This window comes from Dromiciops gliroides, chromosome 2 (assembly GCF_019393635.1).
Source record: "Dromiciops gliroides isolate mDroGli1 chromosome 2, mDroGli1.pri, whole genome shotgun sequence".
Classification (NCBI taxonomy): Eukaryota; Metazoa; Chordata; class Mammalia; order Microbiotheria; family Microbiotheriidae; genus Dromiciops; species Dromiciops gliroides.
The window spans coordinates 290,671,287-290,684,400 of record NC_057862.1 but is presented as its reverse complement, the minus strand read 5'-3'; the positions used below and the strand labels follow the sequence as shown (position 1 = coordinate 290,684,400).

The 13,114-nt window shown below is 42.9% G+C and overlaps 2 protein-coding genes across 11 annotated transcripts in view; one reads left to right on the top strand and one right to left on the bottom strand.

Moving 5' to 3' along the window:
* Positions 1-104: 104 nt before the first annotated feature.
* LOC122743592 (60S ribosomal protein L34-like) lies at positions 105-511 on the bottom strand. Its single transcript, XM_043988648.1, has one exon. It carries the CDS (start codon positions 497-499, stop codon positions 146-148), a length of 354 nt encoding a protein of 117 aa, XP_043844583.1. The 5' UTR covers positions 500-511; the 3' UTR covers positions 105-145.
* A 6,865-nt stretch (positions 512-7,376) lies between these two features.
* Positions 7,377-13,114, top strand: part of KLC1 (kinesin light chain 1) — a 73,417-nt gene continuing 67,679 nt past the window's right edge. For 3 of the 10 annotated variants that reach the window (XM_043982609.1, XM_043982608.1, XM_043982607.1), the window contains exon 1: positions 7,377-7,794. The gene's annotated coding sequence lies outside the window, so the exon portion shown is untranslated. The remainder of the gene's footprint in view (positions 7,795-13,114) is intronic. The other 7 variants (XM_043982612.1, XM_043982616.1, XM_043982613.1 and 4 more) reach the window with 3 other exon arrangements.

Sequence of the window (13,114 nt, the reverse complement as noted above, 5' to 3'; positions counted from 1 at the left end):
ATATAATGTTGAAGTTAATTATTCTTTGAATGTTTGTTAGAATTTACTTTTAATTCCATCTGATCCTTTGGGACTTTTCCTTTGGGAAATATTTTATTGTTCAATTTCTTTTTTTTTCTTTATTATTCAAAAAACCATATCCTTTTTATTTACTTTTTTGACTCTGTGCCTGTGCCTTCAACACCTTCACAACAATTTTCTTCTCCTCAATTAGGAAAGCACGCTTGATCTTGTCACAGACACCTTTAGCACACATGGAGCCACCATAAGCCCTGCTCACATGCATTTTGGTCTTTGATAGCCTCCTAAGAACTTTAGGTCTCACTGCATGAACACCTCGAAGTCTTCCTGGGCACACACCACAAGCTGATTTTGGTGCTTTTCCAACTTTCTTAGTATAAAGGTAAACAATTCTGTTACCTGGGGTTTGTGACAGCCGAGTTTTGTCGGAAGCTGTGTTGTAGGACAACCTACAGCGATATGTCAGACGCTGAACCATTGTTAATTTCTGTCGAGTGCATCACCATTAGAGAAGAGGAAGTGTGTCTGAGTTCAGAGTTCAAATAGTGAATTCACAGGATGTTCCTTGTTCCCAATTTCTTTTTCTGAGATTGGGTTAGTTAAATTCTCTATTTCTTGTCCTGTTAATATGAGCATCTTATATTTTTATAAAAACTGAATCCATTGTTATAAGTCTTATTGTCATATAAATGGGTAAAATATTTTCTACTAATTTCTTTCATTTCCTATTCATTTGTTTAGAAATCTCCTTTTTGGGGCAGCTAGGTGGTGCAGTGGGTAAAGCACCGGCCCTGGATTCAGGAGGACCTGAGTTCAAATCCAGCCTCAGACACTTGACACTTACTAGCTGTGTGACCTTGGGCAAGTCACTTAACCCCAATTGCCTCACTGAAAAAAAAAAAAGAAATCTCCTTTTTGTTTTTGATATTGGAAAATTCAATTTCCTCATTTACCAGGTTAGTCAATGGCTTATCTTCTTTTAAATCTTTAAACATTTCCTAATTCTGTTGATCAATTCTTTTTTTTTTTTTCAATTTAGTTGATCTCTTTCTATCTTTGTGTTCAGTTGGGACTTTTTGATTCATTTCTTTCCTAGGCTTTTTTTTTTTTTTGGCGGGGCAATAGGGGTTAAGTGACTTGCCTAGGGTCACACAGCTAGTGTCAAGTGTCTGAGGTCAGATTTGAACTCAGGTCCTCCTGAATCCAGGGCTGGTGCTCTTTCCACTGTGCCACCTAGCTGCCCCCCTTAGTTGTTTATTTTTTTAAAAATTTGAATGGCCATTTTACTTATCTACTTTTTATCTCCTTTGTTGATGAAACTGTTAGGAATTATGCACTTTTTCCTAAGGCTCTATCCCATAAGAGGAAAGAAGGAAGGAAGAAAAACAAAAGGGTGAAAGGATACAAATATTTATTTATTTTGGGGGAGGCAATTGGGGGTTAAGTGACTTGCCAGGGTCACACAGCTAGGAACTTATCTGAGGTGGGATTTGAACTCAGCTCTTCCTGACTCTGGAGCTCAGTGTTTTATGTCACCTAAGTACTTCCAAGAACAGGGTTTTGCTGTTGTTTTGTTTTTTGGCAGGGCAATGGGGCTTAAGTGACTTGCCCAAGGTCACATAGCTAGTAAGTGTCAAGTGTCTGAGGCCGGATTTGAACTCAGGAACTCCTGAATCCAGGGCCGGTGCTTTATCCACTGCACCACCTAGCCGCCCCAAGAACAGGGTTTTGAAGTGTTGGAAATGTGAGTTACCTTGGCCACATGTGATCTCTACCTCTCTACCAGTGTATTTCATGTATATGTATTTTTGTAAAACAGTGCACCCAAAGGTTTATAGGAGGGATGTTGTTCTTCCTATGCCAAATCAGTAAATACGTTTTCTTTTAGTTAATTGTGTCTGCTCGCTGACTAATAAAAGTAAGCTAGCCAGTGTGCACTAAGGATACACTGTCTATGAAACTGAGTGTAGGGGGGTGCTTTTGTGACCCCAAGTGGGCATAATGTCAAAGGGTAGGTTGGTGACACTTTTTATTCTATTGTTCTAGGACTGACTTGCTTGCTTTTTTTGTCCCACTCCTTCTATTTTGTCACATCTACAAAAATCATATACTGAGTGTGTATGCAGGCAAGAATTATATAGGTTAAATGCCCTAGGTCTCTGTTTTCTTCCTTGACTTGGATTTTGTTAATATTCATACACCTATATTCAGTGCATGTCAAAAAAACTAAAACAGAACTACCCCCATCCAGATTACCTTTTCACATGAAAAACTGGAAGCGATAAAAATATAGAGAAATTTAAATTAAATTTCCTATTACCTTCTGGTCTCCCCCTTCCTTTTTTAGTGTTAGATGTTTTATTGGTGCTTTTTGTTTTAACATCACTATTTCTTCCCACTGACTCCCTCCTTTCACTAGAATTACCCTCATAACAAGTACAGTCAAGCAAACAAGTTAATACATTGGCATCTGTACTCCACCCTCTCTCTGCTAACCCCTTTCTGCTTTCCTTTTTAAATTAATGTCAGCTTTATTTCTCAAACTCACCCCAAGACTATTGTTCTAAGTTTAAGTTATTGAGTTTAAGTTATTGCAGGAACAGGGTTTTTAAGTGTCAAGTTTAGGAAACAGCAAACTGTAGTTTTACAGGTTCAAGATGCAGATACCAAGTAGTCATTACTTGGAGACCCAATTTGCAGTCTTTAATGGCTCCAATGGAAAGTTATAGCTATAATGGAAAGGAGCTGGATGAGTGTGTTTATATGTTAGCACCTTTGTCTATCTGGGTGTGGGTGAGAGGATCTAGCTTTACTGCAGCTATTTTCATTTATTTATTTATTCATTTACTTATTCATTCATTCGTTCATTTATTTATTTCCTATTTAATTTTAATTTAAAATTTTTCTCAATTACATGTAAAGATATTTTTTGAGTTGCAGATTTTTCTCCCACCCTCCCTTCCCTCCTCCTTCTTGAGGCCAGCAAGCAATTTGATATAGGTTATACATTACAATCATGTTAAACATATTTCCACATTAATCAGACCCCAAAATAAACAAGAACAATAACAAAAAAGCAACAACAAAAGTGAAAATAGTGGACCCCCCACCCTTCATTCTAGTCTCTCTCATCCCAAGGGTGATAAGATTAGATGTGGCTGCTTCCTTTGTGTCCTGAAGAGGCGGCTTGGGAGATCTGCAGCCACCCCTCACCCAATTCCCCCAGCCACCACCCATGGGGGATGGTCCTCCCTCACTAAAGGAACTTTCCACAGGCAGATGGTCACCCCCATCAGTCCTCTATAAAAGTACCTGCCAGTCTCCTGCTCGAGGAGATTGGTACCTCAGAGCCACGTGCTTTGTTCCATACCTATCTCCCCATGAGAAGTCCAAGGATTTCTCTTGGTTTCCCTTCCCTTCCTCAACCCTGAAGTAAACTACTGTTGTGGGCCCAAAGTCCCCCAGAAGATCTCTGGGGCACATTGAGGAATCTTCTCCTTGAGAAACTAAACCAAAGGACAGATACACCTAGAGAGATAAGTAGAATCAAATCTGACTGAGCTAGCTTTGGGACCTCCACCCTTCATTCTGATCTTCCTTACCCCTGGGGAGATAAGTTTGGGTGTGGCTTCTGCCTTTGCATCCTGAAGAGAGAGATGGCTTGAGAGATCTGTAGCCACCCCTCACCCAACTCCTCTAGCCACCACCAGTGGGGGATGGTCCTCCCTCACTAAAGGAACTTTCCACAGGCAGATGGTCACACCCCCATCAGTCCCCTATAAAAGTACCTTCCTGTCTCCTGCTTGAGGAGATTGGTACCTCAGAGCCACATGCTTTGTTCCATACCTATCTCCCCATGAGAAGTCCAAGGATTTCTTTCATGGTTTCCCTTCCCTCCCCCTTTCCCTTCCCTTGCCCCTAAAAAAACTACCATCTCATTCTAACTGCTTTTGTGTGCAAAAGGGTGTAATTCTTTAAAGAGGAATTCCTAAGAACCCCTACCCCTACCCCATTTTCACCATAACACTACTATCTTATTCTAACTGCTTTTGTGTGCAAGAGGGCAGAATTCTTTTTTTTTTTTTTTTGTGGGGCAATTGGGGTTAAATGACTTGCCCAGGGTCACACAGCTAGTAAGTGTTAAGTGTCTGAGGCCAGATTTGAACTCAGGTCCTCCTGAATCCAGGGCAGGTGCTCTATCCACTGTACCATCTAGCTGCCCCAAGGGTGTAATTCTTTAAAGAGTAATTCTTAAGGACCCCAAACCCCTAACTCTCCCCAAACCCCCTACCCCATTCTCCCCATGACACTATGCATTAATAAGTGAGTACTAATGGAGATCTAGACACCAGCTATATTCTGAAATTCCCAGAAAGAAGCTCTGGGTGGAGCCAAATAAACCATGGATTTATGAATTTAGTCCCTTCTAAACCCAAAGCCTGGAGACCCCTGGAAGTTACAGAACATCAAAGATCAGAACTGGTAGAATAGAAGATTATCAGACTGGAAAGGGACCTTCCAGATCATCTTTTAGCCTGAGCTCTTCAAGATCACTGTAGAACCATGACTGGAACCCAGCTTTCCTGATTAGAAGAAGAAAAGAACGGGAGAGACATACTTTTGGCAGCAGTTGAATAAATCCATTTATATTTGAAGTTAAGTGCTCATTGGTGGGTGCTTCTGGGGAATCCCAGAACAAAGAAGGATTGGCTAAAAAAACCCAGCAAAGCATTCCATACCGTACATATTACTTAAATAAAATGGTGGCCAAGCTTCCATTTCCTCACTTCTCCCTCCTTTCTGACCTCTTCTATCCAAGCTTTCCCAGTCTCCTTATTGAATTGCCCTCTAGAGAGCAGAGACTTTCTTTTGTTCTCTGTCCTGGTGGTCTCTAGGGCAACTGATTAGTGCTAAGGAGACACAAAGACACCTACATAGATACAGCACACAGACTCAGCTACACTCATACACAGGCACAAAACTGATATAGTTATAGACTAAAAGACAAGGAAGCCACACAACAGACATACAAGAATACACACAAACACTTTGTTATGCAGATGCTTGTTTTATTTAAATTCAGAATAAAATAGATAAATTTATTTTAAAGAAGAATACACACAAATGGCCAAGCACAGGCACCTACACCGACAAATAATAGGAGCAACAGTTTCAGAAAAAAGAGATCTGCACACATGGTTATAAACAAAGGGTGATGGTTCCCAGGGTCGGTATGAAACCAGTGGAGATGCCACTTTATTTTGGGACTAGAAGGGCTTCTGCAGTGGTGACTCAGTGTTTAGAATTCGGTTTTAATGACTGATGCCAGCCAGCTGTCTTCATTGCATGGAGAAATCTTAAGGGAAAAAAGATTTGTAATAGATAAATAAATGAGCCAAGCCTCCAGCTAGGGCCCTTGGGACTCATTTGACACAGAATCTAAACCCTCCTCTCTTCCCGAGGCTGTCACGGTGGCAAAGATGAGCAGTATGCCTCTTCCCATTTCTTGGTGTGTTGTTTTCTCTACTCTTCAGGCAAGCAACCGCTATGTCCCCTTTAGTGTTGCAAACGCCCTCTATCCCCAGTCAGCTCAGAATCTGGGCCTGGACGCATCCAGTTTTTCAGGGCCACCGGGAAAATGCGCACGTGGTGACGGCAATGGAGGTGGGGTGCCCTGAGAAGTGGGGAGCTCAGCCCGGCGTGTGCATGCTCGTCAGACACTGCTTCCAGGCTGGGGCTCAGTAGGTGCGAGCCTGGGCACAGTGTAGGCACGTGGCTCTGCGCTGCAGGATCACCGGGACCAGTGGACTTTAAAAACAGACAGGGATGGGGTGGGATGACCCGGGGATTGGGAGGAGGCTCAGCGCAGCCCTGCCCAGCCCAGGAAATGAGTTTTGCTAGAAGCACGCACTGGAAGGGGAAAAGGGAAGGAGGCAGGGCGGAGGACGGAATTTATTCAACAAACGTTTTTAAATTGATGCCCCGAACAATATTAATTTTATTGATATCTTTTCTTTTACATCATTATTTCCGAATATCGAAATATCTTTATCTCCTTTCCCACCTAGCGAGCCTTCCCTTTATAACAAAGATTTTAAAATCACGTCAAGCGAAACCAACCGACGCAACAACTGTTGGCTGTGTGTGTGTGTGTGTGTGTGTGTGTGTGTGTGTGTGTTGCTTGGTTGGTTTTGCACATCTACAGTCAGTAGTTGCGTTGGTTGGTTTTGCTTGATGTGCTTTTAAAATCTCTTGTCAGGCTCATCTGATATATACACACATACATATATACATATTTTATGTGATAACCCACACCCGCAGTCCTCCACCTCTTCAATGAAACGTGAGATAGATGCATTCATTTGAGAAAAAACAAAAACCCATTATCAGCGTATTAAAAAGATGCTACACAAAGTTCTATAGGCAGGCTCTGGAGGCAAGGTTGGGGGACGAGAGAAGAATCGAAAACAGGGAAGGTTTCCGGGAGGAGGTGGCATGAGTTTACTTTTAAAGAATGGATAGAAATTCAAAGGGGAAAGTGGGAGAGGGAGGATGTTCTTGGCAGAGGGAACTGCCCCCCGCAGAGATGGGAGGGAGGGGTTGTGATGTAGGAGATCCAGTGTGTTCCACCAGACTAGTATTCACCAACTTTTATTAAGCAACTAAAAAGCAGAAAGGTAAGGATGGTGGCTGGAATACTTTCTTTGTACGTTTAGTCTGTGATGGAAGAAGGCTGAGAAATCATCTAGCTGATCCTCATATGCATAGGCCAAGATCACACAGGGAGCATAGGTAGAATTCGAACTCAGGTTCTCATTCCATTGCTTTCATTGCACCTTGCTGCTTCACCACAAAGTCAAAAGAGGAGCACAAGGAGACCCCTCCAGACCTCAGCTTCCAGGGGCACCCTTCTGTGACCAAGCCAGTACTGGGGAGGTTTGGACTTGGGAGTCAGAAAACTTGGGTTCGAATGCTGTCTCACTAACTCACGGGGACTCTCCTTTTCCTTCTCTGGGCGTCTCCCTTCCCTTCTCTATCAAGAAAGGGGCTTTCACTACGCATCTCCAAGGCCTCGCCTTGCAGGTGGGGCAGTCTATCGGCCAGTGGCCGTATCCCCCCACCTCCCAGTCTCGGGGAGTAAGTGCTGGTCCCCAGTCGCCATCCGACAGCCGGGCTCAGCCCTGTTCAGTAGAGATGAGCTTCTGCTCCGCAAAGGCGTCTGAGCGCTGGAGCAGAGACTGACACGATGACATCATCGGGTAGGGCTCGGCGGGGCGGGGAGGCTGTCGCGGGGCATTATGGGGCCGGAGGGAGGGGAAGGGAGCGAGGGGAGGGGTATAGACGCCATTTTCGGCGGCTGACGGGGAGCCGGGGACGCTGATCGCTGAGGTTCGGGACGGGTCGGGCTGCCAGCCGCTCGGGACCCGTCTTGCCGAGCCAGGTCTGGCAGGGGGAGCCTCTGGAGGCCGGAAGCACCGGGGGCGAGGGGGCCCCGGGCGAGGATGTGTCGGGGCGGCGGCGGCGGCGGCCGGACCTGCCTCCCTTGCTGGTGACTGAGTGACTGACGGCCCGACAGTCCTCCCAGGGCTCTCGAGGGGCTTGACGGCTGCTCCCGAGCTCGGGGACTGGCGGCCCCGCCAGTCGGCCCTTTGTTTCCAGGCCTCCAGTCCTTCGCCCCCGTGCCCGGAGGATCTAGGCGGCGGCCCGGGGCGGCCCTAGCCCCCTCCCTCCTTGTCAGCCCGCGGGGAGCGCGGTCACCGCAGGAACAGGACGGTGAGTGGCGGCGGCGGCCGGGCTGGGGGCTGCGGGCGCTGAGGCCGGCGTCTGCGCCCGGGGCCCGTCCGAGGAGAGGGCAGCCAGGCTGCTTTCCTCGCCTCCCCTTCCTCCTCCTCGTCAGGGTTCCTCTCCCTACAGAACTTTGAGGGGTGACAAAGCCTCCTCCTTCCCCGGGGGCCGCGAGGTCTGGGTAGAGCCCCGCTTATCTCCTCATCTCCATCCCTGCCCGGGCCCTGGGCGCGGGGGACCGTCTGCGCTCGGGTGGTGGACGCCGCATTCCCCGGGGGAGGCTGCGGGATGGGGGTGGGGCGCGGTGCACGGCGTGGCGCCGCAGAGGGAGCGGGCGGCTTCCCGGGGGCAGGGGGGTCGTTAGGTGACAAGTGCCCGGGGCCCTATTCGATGGCGTGTTTCTCTTTTGCGTAGGTCGCAGGAGGGGGTGGGGTGGGGGGTGAGCGGTAGCGGCCCCCCCGGAGCCCCCTGGAGTGGGGAAGGGCGGGGGGGGGCGAGGCTGTTGTCACCCCGGGAAAGGAGAGAGCGAGAGAAGGAAGGATCCCCGGCTGCCAGCGCCGGTTCTGCTTTGTCCGAGTTCTGGCCTCTTCCTTCCGGGTTCCTCCTCGCTGCGGTTCCGGTCCCCCCTCCCCTTCGCCCGCAAGACACCGCCCAGGGAGGAGACCCTGGACCAAGGCCCTGGGATGAGACATTTTTATCAGCATTCCTGGAAGAGGGAAGGTCAACTTCCTTTCTTTGGAGAAAGAAGAAAAACGGGGCGGGGGTGGGCAATTTCATTTTCGTCTAGTCTTAAACCATGTAACACAGACTGACCAGGTTTCTTGGGTCTTCTGTTTTGTGTACCCCTATGTGTTTCCCATCAGAATGGGAACCTTCTCTTTTAAACTGAACTTCGTCTCAGACTTTTTTCACTTATAAAATCTGTTGAATTCTTGTAATAAAAGAGCACTCAACACATTAGCAACAGTACTCTTAGTATATTGTAGATTAGATTGTAATAGTGTCAAGATTTCTACTACATTCTTTTTTCTAGTAATTTTGTGTATTAAGGCATCTTTTACTGTCTTGTGAAATTGAATCAAAAAAGAATATTAAGTATTTAAATGAGGATATCTTGCAAAAATACATTTCTGGATAAGTTAGGTATGAACATTTTTACTTGACAGTATTTTAGACTTGCTCTATAAAATACACCATATTAGTTACTTCTTTCTATAGGTGTAGGAATTATTCATTTCCTTTTCATGGGCATTTCAGTGGAGGCCAATGAAATGTCCATTAGGAAACATGAAATGGCTTTGTTAATGTTTAGTAACCATAATATTTACAGATTATTCAGTATTTTGAAGGACAAGAATCCTTTAAGATGGTGGGAAATTTGCCTCATTGTGAAATTTATTAAGTATCTTTAAGAGCAAAGTGATTAAGTGTTAATGTGTTGCAGACTGCAGTATTCTGCTCTCTGGAATAGGTAATATAAAAACCAATTTCTCAAAGTCACTAAAGAATGCAACATCATTTCTGCATCATGTTGCAGTTGAAGTTTGGCAGCCTTGCTATGTCACTTAGTGGTATGGAGAGAACTTGATATTGAACCTCACAGTGATCATAGGATCATCTTAGGTTCATCACCCTTCTCTGGAGATTTTCTTTACAAGGAAATTCTTTTTATTAAAGAAATGTAGAGAAAAGTATTGAACTAGTTGTAGGAATAGTTCAGACCTTTAAGCACTGTTTTTAAGATTTATATATCTTTTGTGTAAATTTGTCTTTTATGAAACAACTTCACAATGGCTAATTTGAAAAATATTAAATTACATTTAAGTGCAATCTCCTGAGAATATGGACTATAAGGCATTAGCAAAAGATATCTTCATTGAACCTGTAACTTTTTCTTTGGGAGTGGGTTTGCCAATTTATCCACATTGGACTGTTCTGAGACTCTTTTGTAACAAGGTATTGTACGTGCAAGAACAATACTCCCCCCCCCCCCCTTTTTTTTTTTTGCTGGGCAATGAGGGTTAAGTGACTTGCCTAGGGTCACACAGCTAGTACGTGTCAAGTGTCTGAGGCCAGATTTGAACTCAGGTGCTACTGAATCCAGGGCCAGTACTTTATCCACTGCACCACCTAGTTGCCCCCAACCTGTGGGATATTGATTGGCAATTTTGAAGTGTCCAATGTGAATGAAAACAATTTGGTCTTTTTAACATGTCTGAAATTAACCATTTATTTGAGTGTCCTTTTGCAACATTGCCCCCAAATGGACAGAGGCTAGTTCAAATGCCATCTGATATTCCTACTCAAAAACTTTAGGATTAGTATAGTAGTTCTCTTGGCTCTGTACCCTTCTGGTTATTTATTGTACCCTTGTATTTTCAAAGGGCACAATAAAATTAAAGGTGAATTTCTATTAGTTGTCTTTTAGTTTCAGCACAAATTTAGAGGCAAATGAATACATGTAGTTTGCATTAAAGCCCAATTTAGTGATCTTAGAGTGTTGTCTAGAACAGTAATTTTCTAAGTATGGTCTCCTCAGGGATCTCCCTGAAGTAAAGATTATTTTCATCATACTAAGATGTTTTAATTTTTAATAAGGTAAATATTGATAAATGTAACCCACATAAACAAAAGGTCTTTGGGGAGGTCCCAATACTACTTTTTTTTGGTGGGGCAATGAGGGTTAAGTGACTTGCCCAGGGTCACACAGCTAGTAAGTGTTAAGTGTCTGAAGTGGGATTTGAACTCCGGTCTACCTGAATCCAGGGCCAGTGCTTTATCCACTGCGCCACCTAGTTGCTCCCCTCCCCCCCCAATACTTTATTAAGCGTGTAAAGAGATTCTGTGACTAAAAAGTTTGAGAACAACTGGTCTAGAGAATTACAGTAGTTATACAAGAGAAAAAACTCTGAATCACAGCCTCAATTATTCATATCTTTTGAGTAGCCTTTTAGTATATCTACTTAGCTGCAGGGTATCGTGCTAAGTGCTGGAAAAACATAAATTTTTTTTACCTTGAACTATTCCAACAATTGTTTTTAATTAGTTCTTTATTTTCTACTGCATAAAGTCTAAACTACTCAGAATGGCTTTCAAGGACATTTATAATCTGGTCTTATGTTGCTGATCACATATTCAGGACTTTTGTTAAGCTTATCTCATCATACCACCACTATGCCATGTTTTTAGGATCCATCCTACCCTCTGTGCTTTTACTCAACCGTCCCTTTTTTGGAATGCCTATGTCTCAGAGATAACCAACTTTTCCCTCTCATATCAAGGCCCACCCTTTTCAGTGTTGAAGCCTTCACTGATCTCTCCTTTTTCTGTCAGCACTAATAATAGCACATAATAAAATTTAGCACTTAATAATGATTATCTTGAACTGTTTGCTGTTGTTAGGTATAGTTTTGTTTTCCTTCAGCTAGACTGTAATCTCTTTTAGGACAGGAACTATATTTTATATTTCTTTTATTTTTATCTAACCTCAAATACTTATTAACTGATTCTTTGGTTTCATAGTGATTGTGTTTACTGCTTACACTTTAAAAATTTAACTTTCATCCTATTCAAGTCCAGCAATAATTTTAGAGAAATGTGTACATTTTAAGCAAGTAGAAAAACAATTAAAATGAAGATATTTACAGTGTTTGAAATGGAGGGTTTTCCCCTTGAATTTTTTGGTTAATGTATCAGAAAATGAATTTTATGTTTAAAAAAGAAGAGAATGTGTCATGATGCTTTTTTGGCTTGGTGTTTTCAGCATTTTATTTTCTTTTCAAGGTAAAAACCATTCATAACACCTTTTTAGTCTAGATAGGAGGTGACAACTCCATTAAAAAACACTATTCAAATTGGGGGGGGCAGGGCTACAAGGGTTAAGTGATTTGCCCAGGGTCACACAGCTAGTGTCAAGTGTCTGAGGCTGGATTTGAACTCAGGTCCCCCTAAATCCGAGGCCAGTGCTTTATCCACTGTGTCACCTAGCTGCCCCCCACCATTCAATTTTAATTGGAAGACACTGACCTTTTTAAAAACTCTATAGCAAGGGGCAGCTAGATGGCGCAGTGGATAGAATACCAGCCCTGGATTCAGGAGTACCTGATTTCAAATCCGGCCTCAGACACTTACTAGCAGTGTGACCCTGGGCAAGTCACTTAACCCCAATTGCCCCGCAAAAAAAAACCCAAACAAACAAAAAAAAACCCCAAAAAGGTCTATAGCAAGCTTTAATTGTCTTTCTTTGGTTAGGAAAGGCAGTTATTCTGTTGATGAACATTTGATTATGAGCTTATCACATTAATTTGCCATCATGTTGAGTGTCACATTTTCATGTAGAGTGAAAGTGTTTCTGCAGTGAAATTAACACTACTTAGATTTGACAATTGAATTGTCCTATGTCTCAGATTTTCGAAGGTGTAGAATAACATATATTCTTTTTCTACTGTTTATTGTCTAAGTCTTTTAGAAATGAATTAGAGTTCCTGTCACTTATTTTGCAAATGAAGAAATGTAGTCTGAGGACTTTGCTTTGGAGGTTCACTTAACTTGGTTAGAAAAGGTAATTAATTGTTGCTTAGCCATTGTTTACTCCTTCACTGAATGGTAATTAGCTGGTATTGCCAATGAGAATTAGGTTTATCCTGAAAGAAGATAAAGGTTTCCTTAATGACAGTTATGTTTAATAGGTGGCCTCTGAAGTTTTCTCAAAGAAGAAAGATAGATTATTATATTATTATTATTTTAGAAGCCTTAAAATAAGTTGATACTATTAGAATGAAAAGCAAACCTGTGGAATTAGCATTTTGAGTGGCATAGACAATTTTTAAAAAGCTGCATTTGTCTTTTTAAAGCAGACTGTGGGGGAATAATCATGCTTAAGAGCAATTTATTTATAAATGATCTAATTTTCTAACCATCAGAACACATGTACGATGTAATTGTTGTCTCTTTTCTTTATGCTGTTTGGAGATCCAGAATTAAACTTTTATATATGCATACATTTACACACATACATATATACACACATACACTCACATTTTATAAGGTTATAAAATAAGTGATGTTTTTTTGCATGGCAGTTCACCCTTTGACAAACTTTGCTGTATATTTTTGTATTTTCTAGGCTAGCGTAAGGAACTTGTAATTGAAAATGGAAAGATTGTATAGCCTTAATTTTGAAGATTGCTATTAGTTTTGAGCCTTTTGAATGTTATACATCAGAGCTTCTTAAACTGTGGGTCACCATCCCATATGAGGTCTCATAACTGTGAGTGGCATAAAATGTGTGAGTGGCAAAAAATTTGGC

Coding starts and splice junctions, on each gene's coding strand:
- LOC122743592 (XM_043988648.1), bottom strand. CDS start 499: ATGGTTCAGCGTCTGACATATCGCTGTAGGTTGTCCTACAACACAGCT.